Consider the following 23,366-nt stretch of genomic DNA (forward strand, 5'->3'; position numbering starts at 1 on the left):
TTCCCTTTTCTTAGAATACTTCTTCTTCTTTCTTTCTTTCTTCTACCACTGAAACTTTTCCCAAATTGTGAGCAAGTAGGAAGTTTTTATTCATTGAAACACACATTGGTCAAATATCTACCCAATACCAGGTCACTGAGCTCAATGGAACTTGATTATTAATTGTTGTATGTAATTATTTTTGTTTTTTTGATTAGTGATGATTGAGTCATTGTTTAATGTGAGGTTTAGGATTACCTGTAAATTTTCAATTGGAATTATAATTCCAAAAATGTTTCCTTCATCATTTGAAAATTTTTTAATGATGTTCAAGATATGCTCTACATAGGAGTGTAAACTATTTTTTAATAATGACTCTTTTAAAGGGAATGAATTGTAGTCTCTTGATGATTTACTGTGAAACTGCCCATTTTCTAATTTTTTGATTAAGAAAATTAGTGTTTGATTTTAAATGAGAATTGGCAATTTCATTTTAAGGCTAAATACAAAAAAATGAAAATAAAGTTTGAGAGGACCTGATTGTAGGTGATACTCATTAAAACATTCCACTTTTTAAATACAGAGAAGTGAAATATTGTGATTTGGGTCCTACACATTGGGGGAAGTAGGGATTGGGGTCTCTTGTGTGCTGTATTATTCACATGAGCAAGTGTTTCTTTATCAAGGACCATTCAAAGCAATTAACAAGTCTGGTCATCAGAATAAGGCAAACAGCTTAAGCACTACTGAAGCCTGGAGAGGCCCACTGGGCCTCATGTTACTGCAAACTGCTCTGGTGCCTACTGGGAGAAGGGAAGACAGAGGCAGGGCTCCAGGGAATTAAAGCAAACCTGGAGATTTCACTCCTGCCCCTTTCTCAGGGGGGTGACTCCTCTGAGGCCAAATATCTCAATCTTTGCTTCACTGTGGTGCAAAGATACAAAATGCTGTATAATAGTTTTTTTTTTTTTCTTTTTCTGTTAAATGATCACCCTTCATAGACCAAAGCAGCAGCATGGTAAACATCCCCACATAGCCACATAGGCTTACATTATTTGATGTTATTTGGGACAGAGACTTGCCCTTTTATGGAGACCCTTTCAAAGGAGAAAGTTTATTCATTAAAAAAATGATTCATGTATCTATATATGTTTTAATCACAGATGATAGGGACTGTGTTGGGCACAGATGGGCATGGAAAACAGGTGACCATCTAGAGTTGAATTGTGAATGTGAAAGGAAAGAGTTGTATGTGGGCATAGATGGATTTTTTGCATATCCATTTACAAGTTGCTCACTGAGGACAAAGAAGTCAGTATTCCATTTTGCAGGGTTGTTATTTTTAATACAGAGGTTTCTAAAGTTCTTATTTATCACAGAATGTCTAAGAAAGTAGTTCAGCTCCAATATAGGTAAAGCTTTTGCTTACTTTATGTTTTACACTGTTGAATAGAGGACTTCTGAGGGGTCCTTGTGCCTTGGCTTCACTAAAGTTTTAGAATCCCTGGGAAGTCTTCATTTCTGCAGGGCAATTATCATGTTTAAAGGGCTTGCTCACTTGGGATATAAATTATAATTGTGTGAAGTATCTATCATTATTTGTTTCTTGATTTTAATCTCCTATGATGTATTTCTCTAGAGAAAATGTCCAAACCAAAAAATAAAAATAATTTTAAAAATCAAATAAATAAAGTAGAGCATATAAATAAATAAATAGAAACTCATCGGTTGAAAGTCATCCCAATGAGAGAATTTTATGCATTACTGTAAGTTTTGTTCTGGAGATTACTGTAAAAACTCTTTGCTGAAAATATTGGTATAGTCATTTCACACAGTATTGAGATTTTTCAATGTAGCTGAAGTACTTCCTAATGTAACTAAATACATAGGTTTTAAGTTAAAGTAAAAAAAAATTGCAGATCTATAAAACAATAGCTCCTCAATTATATATTTAAAAATTTTAAAGTATTTTTACTTAAATATTTGAATTAAAACATTTAATGTTTAATTAAAATTATTAATTTAATCTAAACATTCAATAGTATTTCAAAATCAGATGATATACTTTTGTTTTGCTCATGTCCATATATGAAACAGTGACCACCATGTAAATTACTAGACTTTGGATATAACGTTTGCATTTTACAAATTAAAAATATTTTTTTGAGCAATGCTGAAATATTTTGAAATTCTTAAAATAAAACTTTTGTCAAATAACCTTTCATGTTGAGTCACTATTACATAATTCATTATATAAGCTATTTTACATTGTAATGGAACGAATTACCCAAAATATCAAAAATTAAAATAGTTTTGTGATAGAATTTCCCAAGACTATGTGTGGAGGGGGTTGTGAACTATTACCCGTTCCTTTGTTCTTAGGTCCTTATAGATAAGAATGCATGGTGGCAGGAGAATAAGATAAGCTATATGTGGGAACAAAAAGAACTACTGTATACAAATAAGCATATTTAAATGAAAACTATTTTAAAATTCAGTTAATAAAAGAAGCTGTGACTATACTATTCAGGTACTCATTTTCTCTAATTAATCATTAATCCCTGTAGTAAGTTGTTGTCTTATATTTATTGAATAATTGCTTATAGCATATAACACAGTTAAGTTTGATACATACTATGAATGATATATAGTCCATAAGTCAGAGAGTAAAACAAAATTGCTATTTCAATGAAAGCCTGGAGTCCATTCGTAACGTACCCTTTTATTATCACTTTTGGGATATTACATAAAATATGATTTGTCCTGTATTTGCATGTGAACATTCAGGAAAACCAAAGGGAGTATTTAATTTGCTAGTGAAATTATCAGGACACATACTGTGTTTGTTAATTGAATATATTTTAAGGCTTAAGACTTCTACAGTAGCATTTAAAGGAGCTAGGTAAGGTGATCTGTGCTAAGGATGGAAGTCGTCATCACAGCAGTAGGAAAAACACCGGCAAATTAGTAAATCAGAATTTTACTTATAGATCTATGAATAATCATTTTTTAATCTTAAGTGGGACTGGATGTTTCTGTTTACAAGCTAGTCAACCACACTTGAGGTAGGCATGCATATTTTAATTTGACAGGCATTAATAGCTACAATAAAAACTAGACTTCCAAACAAGCAAGTGATGACTATCTGCAGGAGTATAAATGTGTTCTTATGGTTGGATCTTCTTAGAGAATAGCTGCAATTTAGCTCTATTTTCCAGGCATGTTTTGCATACTTTGCATACAGATACGCTGTGTGTGGATCAACTTTTATCTCCGTACTGATAGAATTAAAAAAAAATTTCTGAACTCTGTATAAATTAAACCAAATTGCTCAATATTAAAGCACAAATAAAAATTTGGGGGGCTGGGGATGTGGCTCAAGTGGTAGGTAGCACACTCGCCTAGCATGCATAACACACTGGGTTCGATTCTCAGCACCACATAAAAATAAGAATGCAGATATATATAAAAGTAAAAGTTCTTTAAAAATTGGCAAAAAGTCTTTTTCTTCCTTTTACATATTTCTTCATTTTCTTCAGAAGTAGAGTCAGATTTCACATATGTTGATGACTGATGGTGGAGTTACTTTTGTATATTTTAATTGGTATATTGTATTTTAGAATAGCTGAACTAAACAGTTCATTATGTCCCTTTACAATAGAATCTTGTCTTCTAGAGTCATCTAAAGTTTATGTATTTATTAAACACTTGAAGAGAACTATTCATCTAGATCAAAGTATTTCTAGGAACCTAGATTTAACCATTGGATGTATAAAGATTTTTTTGTGGATAAAGATACTTTTTCCTCCCCCTTACTGCTTACATTTTGTTTTATTATCTTTAAATTAATTCTTCAACCTTATAGTCTATCATTTTGCCAAACTTTCTAAAGCAACTAATAATTGTAGGACACAGGGAACTCTTCAAGTATCTGTGTCTGCTTATGATTATTTTCTATTACCCAATTTCCCCAGCCCTTCTCATTGCCTAGTATGTAATGTGGTTCATAAATACTTCAGAGGTGCTTCATGATGGATTGATTAATTGATATGGTTTGATTAGAATAGAGGTTGGTAACATATACAGATTTCCAGAAGGGAATGGATGGAGTGCCAATCTGAGGTCAGGCCAGAATGTGTTTTGTGTCTGACATGTGATATCCTTAAGCTGTTTTCTTAACATGTGCTGACACAAGTATCTTTGACAGCCCTTGTGCAGAATAGCCACATAAAATATGGGACAAGAGCTCTTCCTGTGCATGTCCTGATTACAGAAAGGGATAAATAAACGTGTCTGGACTTGCAAAGACATTGCATCTGCTGTGGTTGATTGACTGGCCTGAAGCCTGTTTGGGGGAAGATTAAATGGCTTGGCATTTGTATGCCTTTGCTTGCAGTATAGCTTGTGGATCTCAAATTGGACTTCACATTGGTATTATCTGGGATTCTTTAAAAATATGCCCATGCTTTAATATTGTCTGGTACCCCTTTAAAATAATACCAATGACTTGGTTTTACCCTAAACTAATTAAATCAGAAATCTCTAAAGGTAGGGAATGGGCAAAATGTACAGTCAGTTTTGAAGTAGTTTGAAGTTTTGTAGGAATCAAATGAAAGTTAAAAGAAAGGCTAAGGAATATAATTTCCATTCACCTTTTTCTCATTTACTGAGAAGGAATGCAGAATCTAGAACACCATTGTCCAGTAATAGGAAGTATATGTCACATAGTATTCTAGTAAAAGGATTGCATGTCATTTTAAATGCTCATGTAGCCATATTTTTAAAAAGTAACAAAAATAGGTGGAATTAACTCAGAATCCAGAGTTTGAGATGAAACTCAATTCTCTGCTTCTGTCTGCAGGTGGGGTTTGTGTAAATTGTGGGACTCTGCAGCTGAGAAAGCCCATTTTAGTGTTAGCAGCTAATCACAGCAGGTGATGCCTGCTGGCATCAACTCTGAGGGTCACAGCTGGAAAAGTTGGATTCTTCTCTACTATTATTGAGTGGCGTGTTGCAGCTCTTAATGGTGGGCTATGCCTTCCAGCAGCTCACCGCCAATTTTTTCTGGGTTCTTGTCTTGCAAATTCAAAGAATGAAATCCATGGGCAATAACGGAAGGCAAGAGTGAAAGAGTGAAAGGAGTAAAATTTATTCAAGTGAGAAAGAAAGAGAGAGAACTCTCCCAGGGCTAGAGGTCACCTGATTGCAGGTTGCTGCTAGTCTAGTGGTTGATAACAGCTCTTGGGCTAATGCCATCATTGGTCCACATTTATGCTAATCAAGTCTTAGAAAAGTTTGAACACTATTAGTTAGCCCTTGAGTCTGAAAGTTCCTGCAGTCACCATTTGGGCCCATCCCAAACTCCTTTTCCTTTGCTGCTCATTTGCCTGGGCCAGGCCATTGCTGGGCTGCTGGTCACTATACCTTAGCTCACCATGCCTCAGACTTGTGAGGGGATGATGGCAGGCTCTGTGCTGTTGCTGCCCATGCTCCCAGCCGACGCTCCAGTCTGCCCATTCCACCTCTGTCAACACTTCTCCTGGGGATTAGTCGGCCAACTGGCTCCCTGGTTGCCAGGCTGACCAGGACAAAGGCTAGAATTTAACTTCAGGAACAAATTATATCAACTCTTCTAAATCCAGGGCTTATTGTAGATTGGTGGCATATCTTGGCTTGGAATAGTTATTTTCAAGTGCTAAAGAGCCATGTTAGCTAGTCAGTACCATATTGAACAATGCAGGAGTAGGTAATAGGGCAAGTTCAGTGATAGAGTATGGGTTAGCATGCACAAGGCCCAGGATTCATCCTCAGTTCTGTCAAAATAAATAAATGAAACACAAAAACAAGACAATAAAAGCCCTAGGATTTGGTTAGCACGCCTTGGAAGCCATCAGCAGAGAAAAGCAAGGTGAGCCAATAGTTTTAGGCTCCTTTCTACTCTGGATATGCTTGAGTTTCCAGGTATGATATTGTTAGAGGAATAAAAGCAAAGGTTTAAAAAAAAATAACACTTTGTTAAATGTTCTTTTAAGTCCATTATTCCTTCTTGTCAGCATTTATGCTACTACTCCAGGCAGAGGTCAGGCAGCAGGAATCCTGTTCTTCCTTGTGAGGAAGGTGTTACCATGACAATGACTCAGATGTTTCCTATAAAATATTGGGAATCTCTTCAATAGTGGTTGAAGCAGCTCAGATTTGAAAAACAGATATTCCATACCTGGATCTACCCCAGGATGGTAAGAGAACACTAATAGTTACTTTGCCACATAGTAGTTGTTTAAAACTCATTTAACCCAAAACTCAGGAAGAGACCCCTGTTCTTTTAGAGGTGTGTTTGCCATCATCAGACACATCCTCTGACTACAGGTGTTTCTAAACTGGAATGCTTCTCTTTCTGGTGCCTGTATAACTGATAACAGCTTCAATATTAGTTGTATAGATGCCAATATTGGATATATGTGATTTGGGTACATAATCTGGTAACTTTTCTCCACGTCAGATAGATGAAATCTGGTGTACCAGGAAATAGAAAAGCAGCAAAGCCACATTCTTGACCATTGGAAATGAAGATCTGCCAGATATCTCATTCGTGACAGAAGAACACAATCCTAGTCCACTGTGTTGTTTGCTTTTTAAAGCCATCTGTGATGTTTCCTGTTAGGAATCAGTCAAGGACTTACATGTCCCAAATTATAGCTAATTTACTGTTTTATTAATTTGAGGGAAAAAAAAGTGGCATCAATTGGGAATTATAGAGAAAGCTGAGAGAATTTTTATCTATTTATAGGATGCTTCTAAGAAGTCTTACAACAATATATTCTGTACTTAACAGGCAATTTTAAGAAAATTATTTTGGAAAGAGCCAACCCAAATATCAACAGCTATTTGAGACTTTGAAGCAGCACGCACAAACTTAATTTCTCTAGTTCTGGTCTATATCAAGGAAAGCAACTTGTTATAATACTTAAAGCAAAGGAGTGGAGGAGAAATCTAATTTTATTATATGAAGCATATACACTTTCACAATGAGTTAATGAAATAAAATAAAAAAAATGCTTTCCAAGCACATTGGATTCTTTGGTCCAAATAGTTCTTGTTCAGTGTTTGGCACAGACCTACATGTGGGACACTAGATGAACAGAGAAAGCAAATAAATGTGACCTTTATAAAGCTGTTATTTTCTTTATGAAGCCAAAAGGTGCACAAACACACAAATATTAGCCCACTCTTATTTTTGTCCCAGAAAACTTCTCTTTGGCTGTCGGTTTCTCTGGGTTCGATCCTTGGCTTCACTGCTGCTCATCTTGGTTCCCTGAGGCCTTGCCATCTGTCTAACTGGTAAAGGGCCCGATCTTATCAGAATCCCTATCATCCAGTTGGAAACACTGCCCTCTGATTGGCCATTTTCCTCTTCGTTCTCACCCGGTTTATTTGCAACCAACTCCAGCATCTCAGTGCAGTTGGCTTTTTACCTTAGCCAGTTACTTTAGGATTAGCAATTATTGGAAGGAATAAAATCTGCATTGAAGGGTGGAGCATCTGTTATTGCAGTGATCTTGGCTTGGAGAGTCTAGGGACTTGGAGAAAGTCTAATTCTCAAAGGTGAGGCTCTCCCTATGGTGCTCATTCTTTGCCTCTCATCTTAAATGTTGCAGCACTTTCAGGTTTAATCCTTTGATCTGTGTGAAGTTGAATAAGACCATCAAGAGCAATGTGGCAGAAGCCCACTACTTTTATCTGCCTGACAGTAAATCATCCCCCTTACTGTCTGTGCTCCTGTGATTCTTGTTTGAAAATCTTGCAGAGCCATTTAAACCTTTGCAGTTGTCTAACTCACATCTTGGCAATCTTTTTTTTTTTTTTTTTTAAATTTTTAAATCAGCTCTTGCCCTGGCCCCAAGTATGTTTTTGAACATACCCCCTCTCTATCCTCCATCTTGGTTTATATCCTATAGCCTGAATGCTTTTGAAGCAATGCTAGGTAAGATATTTGTTAACCTCTAAACATACATAAAGAACTCAGTTAAAAAACAGTAATAATGTGGTCTCTGAAATGTCTCCATATTTTCTTTTCTCCCCCCCCCATGTTTTCTTATTATCCACATTAGTCATCACTGCAAGAAATTGTGGGGGTGGCAACAAAATAAAGTGGACAAAATAACTCCCACGTTTAATGACCTAATTTCCTTCTATTCTTACCTCCTTACTTAAAGCTTGAGTTTTCTTCTGTTGAGCACGATGCTTTAACATTATACATTTTGCTTTTATTTTATAAAGCAGCCCCAAATCTTGAAACTAAAGATTTTTAATTGAAACTTTTTCTATTTATAAGAAACATCTCTCAGTATTTATTAGAATTTCAATTCCAAAATAGTGAGTTGGTAATCACTTTTTAATTATTAAATACTTTCTGGAAAGCAGTTTAGTTGCTAACACAGGTATTCTGGCATCCAACTGCCTGAGTTGCAACTCAATGTGTCTACACAAATCACCAGGTGATTATCTTGGGAAGGTGTTTATATTTTTGAGCCTCAAGTTTCTCCCCCACAGCAATGTTATGGGAACTAAATGAGTTTATACATAAACACATGTACATATACCTTACTCAGCATTATTGCTGTGTCCAATTTTATTAACCAAACAACACCTGGCAGAAAATAAATGCTCTATAACTATTAGCTACTGCCATTACTATTTACTTTATTTATTAAAACAGTCATCTGGTAGACATAATCCTCACTTTATGATGAGGTAACTAAAGCCAAAGGAGGTTATTGAATTTGCCCAAGGTCACTGAGCTGGGTAGTGTGCACTGCCAAGGTTTGCACCCAGGTTCCTTTAACCATGAAAGCCTCCTGCTTACCCAGTGAGTCTATCACTGCCACTTTATTGTGGCGCCGTAGTTCCATAGACATGGTTGGATTGTTAGGAAAATCATGCTTGCATCCATCCATAAAGGTTTATTTCCTGATATTTTTATAAAGTAGTTACAAGTTCACTCGGATAACAAATTTGTGCTATTAGATTGCACAGAATTTCTTGGCACACATCCAGCTTCAGTCTTGCTCTTGAGAGACCCTTTTAGAAAGTGGGAGGGTCAGCTGTATTCCTTAATTTAATGTTTCTTCCTGAGAAAAGAACCTTCATGGATAGGCTCCCATTGCATGTGGGGCATTGCATATGGCACTTGAAAGTAACCTGAATCCACGTTTGTGCTCATTGCCAGATAGTGCTCATAGATCCGAGTTGTCACCCAGTGTGTAAAATAGAGAAATGGTGAGTTTTTGTGTGGCTCATTGACCTTTTATCAGTTATTTAACCTTTGTGATACCATCTCTGACATATGTCGGATGTCCTGGCACTGTACTGGAGTTTGGTGAACAGGCTGTGGCTGAATGAATGACTGAGTGGCTCACAGACATTAGGATGACTGTAGCTATAAGGGAACTTCTCACAGTAAAGAAGGGGTGGGGTGGGTAGAAGAAAGGCTGTTTGGTTCTGAATCCAAGGAATAAGTAGTGTTTGTCTTTGTATCATTTTCCTAATTATCTGTATCTCCTTTCTATTGTATCATTTCCCTTGATCTTCAAGATACCCTTTCAGTTCAAGGGCACACACTTTCACATGCAAATCTTGGTTTTTCCTGTTTAGTTTTTGGTGCATTTGCACCTTTCTGCTGAGTCCCTTCTCTCCTTAAACAGACAATCAGTAGCTCAGTGCTGAGCTCCAGTTGGAGCAGTGAATCTGGTGGGGCAGCTGTTTTCTGTTTCCTTAATCCTAGCAGAAGAGCCTGATTCACAGTGGATAATTATCTTTGCCTTGGTCAGTTATGGTTGGATGTTTAGGAATTATTGTGTTTTGTGGAATGAGTTATTGCCTAACAGGACAGTTTTCATTCCTTAAGAAAACAAAACAAAACTCAAACAGGATCTTTTATGTGTCGGAGAGAGTACTGAATGAATAACAAACTGCAAATTTCCTTCCAGCAATCACATTACATCTAGAATCAAAGGGAGAAAGATGTCTTCAATTCTTGATAATGCATGATCATATTTTAATGTGGGAACTTTTAAAAATATGTCTCTAGGTGGTTAGAGACAGGGATGGATATTTGGTGGTTATGACTAAATCTTTTGTTGTTGAATTTCGGTTAATGTAATAATTTGACTTTTTCTCTTTCAGCTGTTCCATTTCCTCCAAGTCACCGGCTCACAGCAAAAGAAGTGTTTGATAATGATGGAAAACCTCGTGTGGATATCTTAAAAGCACATCTCATGAAGGAGGGCAGGCTGGAAGAGAGCGTTGCATTGAGAATAATAACAGAGGGTGCTTCCATTCTTCGACAGGAAAAAAACTTGCTGGATATCGATGCACCAGTCACAGGTAAGTCCTGTGAATGGAGTCTGCCCACTTGTGCCTACACTGAGTCTTCAAATACTTCACCATCTTACTCTTTACTGTTGAATCTCCACTGAAGGACTAAGGATAGAATGTCTACAAAAATATTTTTTTATTTTCCTGTACTAAGTACCTATAAAATTGCCATGTTCTAAAAGTGGTGTGCAATGTAGATGTAGTGAAAATATTCTGATATAATTAAGAATTGATACTGTCTGCCAGGGGAAACATGAATTGCCATAAAGCATACAGATTTATTCACTGGGAAAGATTAGGCTGAGTATTGTAAGCCTTCTACAGTGTTGACAAAGTCACCAAGTTAAAGCAGTGGTTCCCAAAGTGTGATTCCCAGACTGACATCATCATTGCTATCACCTGGAAACCTGTATAATGTAAACTCTCAGGGCCTACTCTCTGACTACTGAATCAGGCAAATCTGATTCACTGGGGGGAGGCCCAACAACCTGTGTTCTATCAGGTCCTCTAGTTGTGTGGTCCTCTGGGTTCTAATGTACTGAGAAGCACTGGATTTTAGAGGAAGTCTGAATTTCTCTCTTTCCTATGGCATTTTCTGCCTAGAAGATGAGGTTTTTTTTTTTTTTTATATTTTTTTAGTTGTCAGTGGACCTTTACTTTTATTTATTTATTTATATGTGGTGCTGAGAATCAAACCCTCACAAACACTAGACAAGAGCTCTACCACTGAACTACAACCCCAAACCTGGAAGATAAGTCTTTATTTATTAAATTTTTTGGTTCTGTTACTTCTTGTGGACAGACACATATTTTGTATAAGTTTGCTTCTTTTAGGCCATAACCATTAAATCTTATCAGAAAAACAGAGCACCTAATACCCATGGAATTTTGATTGACTCTTTGTGGAGTCTGCTGTACTTGAAAGTTTTCATTTTTAGAGAAACTAAAAATGATTATTTTTCCTGGAAATATTTTTATTTTGGCAAGGGGAAAACATTTAGACACAGAATATTGTTCTTTTTGAAAGAAAGGGGTCATTTGAAAATATCTCATGTACACTATGAAGAGTTCCTTTCTTTTAAATTTTCATGTACTTTTATTGTCTTTCATATTCATATTTGAGTGTGTCTGTTAGAAGGAAAATAAGATGTCTTGAATATCAGACTAGGCCATTCTTTATCAAAACATTTCTAATAATTCCTATTCCAAAGAAACTGGCCTTATTCACATATTAGTTTTGATTAGCAAGACTATTTTTCTTGCTTTTAACATAGAAAAAAAATGACCATGGGTAGAGGCTGGCAGCAGGAGGAGTCTGCTCTAGTAGTTTTAACCTATCAATGGGCGATGGGCAACAAAATCAAGAGCTAACCCTGGGCCCGGCACTGTGAACATATTATACAGTTGAGTTATGTGTTATCTCCAGCTCTCAGGATTGTAAAAATACAAGGACAACACATGCTTTCTCTCTTGCATACCAAACTACTAAAATTTTAAAGTATCTATTACTTAAGAATCCATATTGGGGTCTGGGGATGTAGCTCAGTGATAGAATACTTGTCTAGCATGTGCCAGGCCCTGGGTTCAACCCTAGTACTGGTGAAAAGAATAAAAAAAAAAATCCATTGCAGTGAATTCACACCTATATGTTATTAATATAAGCATTATATCTTCATCATTAATTTTGATTAGAATAAATAGCATGATATTTTATATACTTTACTTTTTCTTCACTTCCAATGAAGAATTCATGTTGAATTCACTAATGAGCCTTGTAGGTGTTAATGGAAGTGATAATTATAGCTAAAAGGAAATGTGTAAAATAGATATTCAAGGTAAAATGTTTTCTGGAATGGCTTAGTTATCTATTATTTGATTAGGCTCTGTCCTGAAGGATCACACAGGGAGGATTTTGGAAGTCTCTTTTATAAGGACACTGATTTTAATCAGTTCTGCCCCCCCTGATCTTAATCACCTCTCCAAGTCCCCACCTCCAGATACCTGCCCCTTGTTGATTAGATTTTAACGTAGGAATTCCAGGGAAACATCCAGACAATAGCAACTGAGTTAGGATATATATTCCAGTTTATGGTTTTTCTAAGCAAAAACTGAAACATGGGGTGCATTCCAAGAAAAACGGTACATTCATCAGATAAAATGACAATCTCTTTGTATTTTGAGATAAAATTTAAGCTAATCTGAAAACTGGAATGCTCTGAAATTTGAAATTTTTTGAGCATCAGGTGTCTTTTCAAAATTTCCAAATTTCTTAGCATTTCAGATTTTTAGATGCAAATATTCCTAAATGTACAAACTACAAAATTTGAAACACTTCTGATCCCAAGCATTTTGGATAACAGATACTCAACTTGTACTTCTTATAATTTATCATTGAAATTTTACGATACCTGATTGTATTCTAAGATTTCATTTTATCTGGACAGCTGAACAAACAGGATAGTATTTATTTTTAGATATAGAATTTATTCTTTGGGCAGTTGAATCAGTAAAGTCTTCAATATTAGGTTGTGCAGTAAAAGGCAAAGTCTACTCTTAAAAATCTTCAAGATAAAGTACTCTTTATGCAATTCAGGACTCCATACTTTAGAAGATAGAGAATCTAAAAATTTAGAAAAGAAAGAATAATAATAAGAAGAAGGGAGGGGTGAGGTGGGGAGAAGGAAAATAGTATAGTTACAAATGAGAACCTGTGAAGAAAGATTAAGAGAAAGAAGCAAGGACTTCTTATTAGGGAGGGTAAAAGCCTGAACCCTGACCTTCTAGTGGTTTTCAGTGATATGCGATATAATATCTCCCCCAGGATATGTCAAGTTCCTAAAATTGCTAAGGTGGTGGGTTAAGGTAGAAAATAAAAACCCAGTAACTTTTTGAGTAGAATATAAACTCTCAAAAGGATGTATCAAATATGTTCTAATTATACATGAAGTTGCTTCTCAGATTTCTCTTTATCGTTCCCTCCTATTTTGTTGATAAAAATATTTTATTTTTAATTGTTTAGGGAGGAGTCATGCTAACATCTGCCATGGTTTACTCACATTCAAAAGAAGCCTGGGAATATATGTCCTAGATATTGGAACTATGGATTGCACTTCTTGGCATTAGCATTTCTTTAATGTTTAAGGGCACAAGGCTTCCTCCTTCATGTGTACATAAAGGAATGCAAATTTTCTATTCATTTAGAATTTCCCCCCTAAAATTCTGTATGTTTTACTTTGGAGAAGACAGACAGACCAGGGTGTTTCCTGCACCTGTCCCTTGGAAGAGAGTGATGAAGCAGTGTGAGTGTGGACGTGGAAGCCGACTAGCCATCTTCTCTGAGTTCCCTGTCAAAACAAGAGGGGTACACCACAAGTTCTCTTCTTTCCTCTAAGCTGACTTTCCTGGTTCAAGTGGCAGCTGTTTCCGAGATTGAATTTGAAGTGTGTATTTCTGAGTTGGAGGCATCTTGTGAAGAAAATAAGCATCACTCTTTGACTTTCTTTGAAAAATTGAGTTGAATTTATCTCAGTTCCCTTGCAAGTGTACATATGAAAGATTCAAAAAAAGCTTCACATATCAGTGTGGCCACTCATTTTAGAAATTCAATTTTGCAAGCATTTACTGGGCATCTGCCTGGTACAGGAGGTATGGATTATACACATGGGAATAAGACCAGGTTCCTGTCCTCCAAGGCTCAGAATGTAACAGGAAAACCCGAAACTGTTACTTGTCCAAAGATAAGTCTATCAGAGTATTGATTAGATTAAAGGCCTAGATTCTTCTCAAACAAATTAAGAAGCATCCAAATAAATATAGCTAATTAATAGGTTAAAAAGGTTTTCTGTCATTTAAGTGTCTGAGGTTTCTTTAACAGTACTCAATGATGATTATATTCTGTTTTTGAGTTTAAGAAACTGCTAAATAGCTGAGATTCTAACTGACCTGAAGATGATTGAGATCTGTTTTAGAAGGTTAGTACCATGCATGATGTATGAGATGTAGTCCTTGACTAGAATATTCAAGGTCTAATTGCAGAGTCAGACACATAAACAGATAATTACTATATAAGATATATTTATATATATTTACCAGGGATTAAACCCAGGGGCGCTTAACCACTGAGCCACATCCCCAGCTCCTTTTTGTATTTCATTAGAGATAGGGTCTCGCTGAGCTGCTTAGGGCCTCGCTAAGTTGCTGAGGCTGGGTTTGAATTTGTGATCCTCTTGCCTCAGCCTCCTGAGTCACTTGGGATTACAGGCATGTGCCACTGCACCCGGCCACTATATAATTTTTAAAGATCTGTATTGAAGGTATCTAAGAACTGGTGTGGCAGTCAGAGAAAGGAATGTAGAGAGCCATGAAAATGTTAAATTGAACCACGTATTATGAGTAAAATTTTACTTTGTAAAAATGCTAGGGACAGGGTATGGTGGTTCACACCTGTAATCCCTGCAACTCTGAAGGCTCAAGCAGGAGGATCCCAAGTTCAGGGCCAACTTGGTCAACTTAGTGGGACCCTGTTTCAAAACAAAAAAAAAAAAAAATAAAAAGCCTGGGGATGTCGCTCAATGGTATAGCACTCATGGCTTCTATCCCCAGTATCCTCCCAAAAAAGAAAAATAAAATGCTGGGGGAAGGGTATTCTAGATTAAGACAAGAGCATATTGATATATTGATTACTCTGGTGTTGTTTTGTGAAGTGGCAAGGCTTGTTCTTGGAGGATTGTTGTGGAAAGAAAGGGTTTCAGAGGGTGTGAGAGGTAGAGGGGCCAGTGAGTGGACCTGGTTGGAAGGCCAGGGTCACATTCTAAAGCTCTGTAAGTAGTGGGGAGTCCATGTTTTCCTGGGTCTTTGAGCAGGGCAGTTACATAATGAAGTGTGTGCCTAGGAGAGCATCCTGGATGAGATAAAGTGGGGTGGGGCAGAGGAACTCTTGGGAGAGAGGTTGATTAGGAACCTTTTATACTCCATTAGGGGAGCCAGGATGACTTTGGCAGGGTCGAGGGATTGGATTCAACTTTTATTACATGGCCTTTTAAATAAATGACTGTCAAAGTTGATTTTAAAACATCTGTTTAGTTTGTATTTTAAATATCAACATCTATTAGAGACTTTTGACTATGGTAAAAGGGTTTAGGTAGGGATCCAATTTGCTACATTTCTTCTTGAATTTCTCATATTTTCCTGTTTTCCCTTTGGCTTAGCAGGGAACATTCTGCTTATTTGTAAAGCGAAGGCAGACCAGGAGCTGAATAGTGATTTAGAACTCATTTTCTGCTCTCTGGGCTGAGGGGATAGGCCAGCATCCGCTGGGCAAACTGCTAATCTCTCCGGTTTGTCTGTTTCCTGCAGTGGGGGATTTGTCTCTAGGGCAGAAAAGGATTCCCTCGGTGGCCGGGCCTGCCATTTAGCATGTCAGGCAGTTGCCAGGAGAACCCTTTGGCTTTGTTCCTGGATGTGAGAGTGGACTGGTGGCCAAGTTTAAGGTCATGGCATTCCTTCCCTTACAGCAGCTGATGTCAATTAGGAGAATTCCCCTTGCCTGTGCTCTGGGGAGAGTTCAGTGGGGATTGGAATCCGATTGTGACCTAAAAGATCAGTGTTTATTCTTCTCGTACTATCACTTGTCATTATGAGGCGGTGTGATCTTAGTTTATATGGGGATAAAATATAGCTTTGGGGGCATGTTGCCCACTTGGAACTTCAGTGGCCGAATCTTTGGGGCCTGCTCTGCAGCCAGAGGCCTATTTTGGTATCTGGCCCACTGCTGGCAAGTCAGCATTTTTCTGTCCTAGCCTGTGGCAACAGCACATCATCTTGTTGTCCTTATTCTCTTTAATTTTTTGAGATAATGATGATAATAGGTCACTGCATGTGAGCCAAAATCCTTTTTACTCATCCATTCACCTCTCTGGTCTTGGATGTTTTTAGGAAGCCCATTCTACAAATGAGAAAAGGGCAACTCCACCACAATGATATCTCCAACCTTGAGCATGGATTAGAATTACCTGGAGGGCTTTGTAAAACATAGGTTGCTTGGTCTGTCTGTTACAGACAGGGTTTCTGGGTTTGTCATCTCTGTTTAGCAAAGAATTGAAGGACAGGACACAGAGAGAGCATGCAAGTAGCAGGTTTATTGCAAAAGCAACAGAGAGAAACTTCTGTGGAAAGAAGGGGCCCCAGAGCTGGGAATCTGGTGTGGGAGTTTTGGCCTAATCTTTTTATGATCTCTGGAATTTCTTTTTTTTCTTTTCTCCTCCCCTGTCCACGCTCTCCTCACTATTATTGATTGGTGCCCCTCTATCCATGTAATCTGTTTTAGTTTTTTCTGTTGGATCCTCCACTGAGGAGCGCAAGTAAGGAAGTGTCTGTCTAATTGGGTTCACCACTTATGTCCATGAGTGCTTTTGTCAAGCAGGAAGTTGACCTCATCAGAAGACTCTCTCTATGCTCCTTTTTTTCTGGCCCTCACTCACCATCTTGTCCTGGCTGCCTAAGCCCTTCTACATCTCCTACATGGCCTTCAGAGTTTCTGATTCCTTAGGTCTGGAGTAGGACCTGCCAATTTGAATATCTAACAAATTCCCCAGTCATAATGATGCTCTTGATCAGGCACCAAACTATGGAAACCACTGGTTTAAGTACTTGGACTGCCCTTTCATAGGTAGTAAGGTAAAGACCTTGCTTTGGTCAGACATCATCTACTTAACTCATTCTTAGTTATACTATGTTGTATATACACTGTTCAACCTGGATATTAAAGAATTGGAGTCACATGCTTTCAGTTCATTTGATGAGAATTTCTTTCTTATTCATTTTTTTTGAATAAAGAAAATATGAAGAATGCTGAATCTAAAGGTTCTCAAGAAACGTAAGGGATAAATAATTTTGCCTGCTGATTATATTTATTGCATTCTACATTAAAGTGTGTTACTATAATACAAGCAAGGCAAAACAATATTGCTTAGCATTTGGGGGCATAGAGTATTATCTATTTAGTTTTTCCAGTAAAAAACATTCACAGGACTTATCTTTACATCCTATCCCACAGTTGAGTATAGGAAGCACTATAATTTGTAAAGGAAAGAAAGAATCAAAAGCATGTTTAAGTGAACTGGGGGTGACGAACACCACTTTTGTGGCTCAGCCACAGAAATTCAGTGTTTGTGTGCATAAGTCAGTAATAATCTACTGACCTCAATAAACATGGACCACCACTCACAGAACATATCTGATGATTATCACAATTATACTGTAGTTACAAACACAGATATTTTTTACTTTAAAACTCAGCATTCCATGCCTTTCTCAGTTTTTGGTCAGTTGTTACTTTTCACAAATAGAGAAGTGTTTGAGTGCTTTAGTAATGCAACTCCTGTAATTGTTTTCATAGAAACATGAACATTCCCCCAAATTCTTTTAAATCTGAAAAGGATCACTTGGAGTAATAACTACTCTGGTTCTTTTGAAGAAGGTTAGATGTATGAAAATTAGTACTACTGTGGCTTTTCAGAGAAAAAGTATTTCAAATAATGGTGTTTCAAATAATGCTGAAATACCTACAGGTAAAGAAAGTCTCTTAGGTACTTTAAAGGGAAAATGTAGGTGTTTGCTTTTATCTATCCAGATTGTATCCGTGTTTTCAATCTGATTCATGTTCTAGATTCCCATTGCCTCCTTCTTGAGCCAGTAACACTTATGGGCTATAACGGAAAGTCCTAAACATGGGTTGTGGACTGGTACTGATCCATGATGAAGTTTTTACTGAGCCAGAGTGAAATTATCTTTCCTATTTTAGTGAGACTACTTTCTTTTTGTATAAAAAACTATGGTGGCAGTGGATGGTAATTCTTTTTTATGGCTTTTTGGTGGAAAAAATAATGACCTGTTATTGTTGTAGGGCTCACTCATATTTGTTGAACTCTTTATCATCAGTCACTGTTACAAACACTGTTCTTTTCAACCCTTAGAGTTCACACAGCTCTATGAAAAAATTATTGTTCTCACCCCCATTTTAGGAGTGATGAAATTGAAGCACAGTGAAATGGAGTATCCTTAGGACAGTTAGCCAGGTAGCAAGTGCCAGCACTGGGGTGAGAACTCAGGCAGTTTGGCTGTGTGATTTTGCATTTTATTTGGTGATAGAGGTTAATTTTGCAAGTCCATGAAATCATTAAGTCTGGAGTGACCATTTAGCTCTATTGTCCTGAACTGTTTTTTGTTGTTATTATTGTTGTTTCTTTTTATTGTTCCACTAAATGTTAAATATATAGGACACATATCTTTTATTTTCATTTTGGGCTGTTCTTCTATTTCAGAATAGTTTTAATGTAAATGCACTGCTGATTTGCACAGAGTGCATCATAATAATAATATAATGGAAACCTCTGAGTTTATGTGTGTGTGTGTGTGTGTGTGTGTGTGTGTGAGAGAGAGAGAGAGAGAGAGAGAGAGAGAGAGAGAGAGAGAGAGAGAATCATTTAAATAGCAATTATCTTTTTATTGTTCTCTTTTTCTGAAATTGTTGATTTTTCCAGAATGTATTGATTTTGATCTTAGTGCAGTGTTTTACCCTGAGATACTGGATAAATAAAATACTCAAATTTGTCAGAAGTCTTTTCTCCTAGAAGAATTTGTGGTTTAACTAGTTGAAGAATAAGAGAAAGAATGTGTTAAATTTTGAGGTAAATGCTTTACTAGTATAGTACTTGAAATTAGTTTCTTGGTATGTAAAATGTATTATTTAAGAACATTAATTGCTTTTATAAACATCTTGCTAATGGAAAGATTTATTACCTGAGAGGAGGCTTGTAGGCAGTTTATTCCTGTCTTTGCTTCTGTCTTGGAGGGCAAAAGCTCATCCTTCGCCTGAATCTTGTACAGATTGCCAGCAGCATCATTGAGTGACCCTTTTCTCATCAAGTAACATGGAAGTCCATGGAATGGCTTAAGAACTAGGTCAATCTGTTGAAGAGGAGGAGAAATAGCTTTCAAATCCAGTGTTGTTTTCCTCATATGAAATCCTAAAAGGTTTATGTTATTGCATTGTGTATATCTACTTACGTGTGTGTGTGTGTGTGTGTGTGTGTGTGTGTGTACATTAATATGTAGGGAGAAATAACAAAGTGGTAATAATTTTCTCTTTAAGTTGTTTTTATCATAGGGAAAATAGCATTTATAGCAAAATGTACTTTGTTAAAATAGGATTGTACTGATTATATGATGGTGGAGAAACTACAGAAAATCCCATTTTCAGGGGTCTTTATTCAGGTATTTTGTTGTTGTTTTTCAGAGATCTTGATGAAACCACATCCTATTTTAAAATTCTGAACATTTCCATGTCTGCTCAAGTGGTTATTTTCTGATTCTAATTTATGGTATCATATAATGTTTTTCTGCAATTAATTTCTATTCTTATTTGGTTTGGCAGTTGGTGTGTCCACTTATCTGAGTAAGTGGCTTTATTTCGTTGTGTTCCTGGAGATCTCAAGGTCTGGACAGCATGGCTTTTGAATTTCATAGTCGCTAGTTAAATATGTCGGTGAAGTAAACCTGGCCTGTTTTATTCTTTCTGTAAACTTATCTCTTTAGTTTCTTAATTCTCTGTGCTTCTATACTTTTTAAAAAAGTTAATTAATTTATTTACAATAAGCAAACCTCTGTGTAAGAATAAAAAAAAGATTAGTGGGAAGGAAAATTGTACATAAAAATACCATTTTTAGGCTGGGATATATCTCAGGTCTTAGAATGTTTGCCTCGCATGTACAAGGCCCTGGGTTCAATCCCCAGCACCACAAAACAAAGACAAAAATGAAAAAAATTTATCTAAAATGATTAGCTGAGCATCCTTTTTCTCTTCTGGCTCCATTTGTAATGAATTCTTTTTTTCCTTCACAAAATTAATGTCAAGTTTACCATTTTATTTATACTGTGCTCATTTTCAGATTCATGTTTTGTTATATTCAAAAGAGTATTTTTAAAAGGAAAGTATTATGATTGAGTCCTTTGGATTTCATGATTAGTGTCAGACATTTTGATATTAAAAAATCTATTTGGAATTCTTGAACCTGATTCAGAAACAGTTGTTAATGCTCAGGATTTCCAAATGTGTTGCCTGATTTAAGATGCCATCTGGTGGTATGCATTTGATACATCTAGCTGTACTTTTTAACTGCCATCAGAGTTGTATGTCCTTTATTACTAATGAAGAATGTTTTTTAAATGACAGGTGAGGACATGTGTTTACATGTCAAACAACAGATACTTTATATCTTCCTTTGTGTTTTCTCAAAATAGTAAGCATATTTGCTTTGCCTTATTAGCATAGTAATTTGATTCTTTAGGGAAAAACATTATAATCAGGCTCCAATTTTAGGGACTCAATTTTGCTCCTAAAAATTCATAGATATTTAGAATCACCTGTCAAAACTTAATTGCATATGTCTTTCATTTAGTTTTTGGAAGATAAAATTTGGGTATTTAGCTATCATATGGTAAATAAGAGATTATCAGATAACCACAAACGTGAAAAGAAATTGCTCATTTGAAATGCTTTTTGTCATGTTTTAAACATTAAAGTCCACCTCCTTTTAATGTGAACTTTAGCTTAATCTTAAGTACTTCTTTCTTTGTCTTCTTAAAAGAAAGTTGGTAATGATTATTAAATATATATCAAAGCTAGGCAAAAGTTAGTAAGTTGTTTGCATTGTTATATAAAGTGTCCAGTCCACTTAATAAATCATGGCTGGTTAGTTTAGTTTATTAAGGGCATGTGACATTGAGCCAATGTATAGATTCTTTCCCTGCTATAACCTGTTTAGCATCTCAGCTTTTACTCAGACTTCTGGTCCAGCCAGTTTCTCCTAAAAAATAAATAAATAAAGTGATTAGAATAAAAAGGGATGAGAATAGAAAGTGTGATATAATGCCTGCTCTACAAGTCACTTGAGGTATATCATGTAATAACAGTAGGGACTTAATTTATGGTGTCTGGATAAAAAACATCGATTAGCATTCTGGGTCAGCTACCTCCTAGTTGTATATCATTGTTTGACCCTCAGCTTTCTCATCTGTTCACTAGTGTTGTTCTCACAACTGTGGCTCAGATGTAGTTCAATGCTGCAACTATAAATCTAGTAAAGTAAGTGTCCCAAGTAGTAACTGTGTTGGTATATTATTCTAGTAAGTGTTTGCTGTAGCTGTTAGTCTTAATGCCGCTTTGGTTCTGTTCCTTTGCTTGGTATTTAGAACAGAGACCTTGTATCTCTATCAGTTTGAACAAAATAGCAGAACTATGCAGGGGTAAAACTCTCAGGGCTCTGGAGTGGAAAAAGGAGCTGACAGTTCCCCAGGCCTGTAGCTCTCCTCTGTCCATCCTTTCTTAATTCCAAATGAGCATTAATTTATTTTTTAATTTTTATTTTTTTTCTTTTTAGATATACATGACAATAGAGTGTATTTGGTGGGAAGGGCAGCAGGTACCAGGGATTGAACTCAGGGGCACTCAGCCACTGAGCCACATCCCCAAGCCCTATTTTATATTTTATTTAGAGACAGGGTCTCACAAAGTTGCTTAGCCCCTCACTTTTGCTGAGGCTGGCTTTGAACTCACGATCTTCCTGCCTCAGCCTCCTAGCTGCTGGAATTATAGTCATGTGCCACCACACCTGGCAGTAGAGTGTATTTTGATATATTATACATACATGAAGTATAACTTATTCTAATTAGGAGCCCATTCTTGTGGTTGTGTGTGATGTGTGTGATACGGAGTTTCACTAGTGGGAAATGAGCATTAATTTTTTTAATATCTTTATTTTTATGTTGTGCTGAGGATTGAACCCAGTGCCTTATGTATACAAAGCAAGTGCTCTACCACTGAGCTACAACCCCAGCCCAGATGCACATTAATTTTAGTTAAAGAAAATAATTTTGTTTTCATGAAGTTTTTTTCATAATTCAGTACATCAATGATAAAGAAGAAAATAAGAAATAAGAGTACAATGAAATATGAACTTAAAGATTTTTTTAATTAGAAGTAATAAACTGAGGGAGAGTGTTGAAAATAATGATTCTTTTCATTGATGACAATTCCTCTGCACCAATACCCTTTCATTTCTAATGTTTGTGATTGATGTTTTAAATAACAGTTCATGGAACTACCAACAAAGTGTACATTATCTGGATTTTGAGTTTCTCAAGTAATATGCAACCATAGTTTGCTTTCTCACATTTAAGCAGAAAATTGGTGCAGGGATTTGCAGTGATTTTTTCCCCCCTCCCACTGGTGACGAATCCATTTGGGAGTATTTTGTTGTATACCATTTTGTCAAAGTCTTGCAACAGTTTCTAGGCTTAGGCTACCCTTATAATGATTTCTTAGTATGTTTCAAGATATGTCAATAATTCTTTGAGTAAGATAACACTAGGCAAATATGAAATTTAGAGAAAAGAAGAAATTGTAGGTTAAGAGGTTATGTGTCAAAACAATATACATTGGATATATATTGATTGGTTTCAAACATACCTTTATTCTCTCATGTACAATAGATGAATGTAAGCCATTTTTGGGATAGTTAGCCAAATGTTTCAGGTTCCAGTTCAAGCAGTGAATGATTCTACAGGAACTCTGGGAGGTAGATACTCTTAAATGCCTATTTTTATATATGAGAAAATTGAGACATGGAGGGATTTACAGAGCTTTCCCAGGGTCACAGACGTGGAAAATCCATAATCTAGAGGGCTCTGATCTTTCCATCATAATATTATACAAAGCCATAAAAATCAGCTTCAGAGCCCAGTGAGGCAGGGTGGTTGCCCCATAGACAGTTCATTAAAATATTCTTGAACAGGAAATTCTCTGATATTCTTAACTAATGCTTTGAAGCAAGTATCTAATGATACTTGTGTTTATAATCATCCAAATTATGCCCTCCATGTTATGCAAATTATAGTGAAAGGAAGTACAGTTAGTGAGGTGAAGCAAGAATTAAAATATGCTGGAAGACCTGAAG

The 23,366-nt window shown here is 36.4% G+C and overlaps 1 protein-coding gene across 3 annotated transcripts in view; it reads left to right on the forward strand.

Annotated features, from left to right (window-relative positions):
• The window catches only part of Ppp3ca (protein phosphatase 3 catalytic subunit alpha), a 305,087-nt gene that overhangs the window by 136,268 nt on the left and 145,453 nt on the right, over positions 1–23,366 (forward strand). For all 3 annotated transcript variants that reach the window (XM_078021875.1, XM_078021873.1, XM_078021874.1), the window contains exon 2: positions 10,162–10,362. In XM_078021875.1, coding sequence (XP_077878001.1) covers positions 10,254–10,362 — 109 coding nt within the window. In that variant the 5' untranslated portion in view covers positions 10,162–10,253. The remainder of the gene's footprint in view (positions 1–10,161; positions 10,363–23,366) is intronic.

The sequence above is a fragment of the Ictidomys tridecemlineatus genome, chromosome 9 (genome assembly GCF_052094955.1).
Source record: "Ictidomys tridecemlineatus isolate mIctTri1 chromosome 9, mIctTri1.hap1, whole genome shotgun sequence".
In the NCBI taxonomy this organism is placed as follows: domain Eukaryota; kingdom Metazoa; phylum Chordata; class Mammalia; order Rodentia; family Sciuridae; genus Ictidomys; species Ictidomys tridecemlineatus.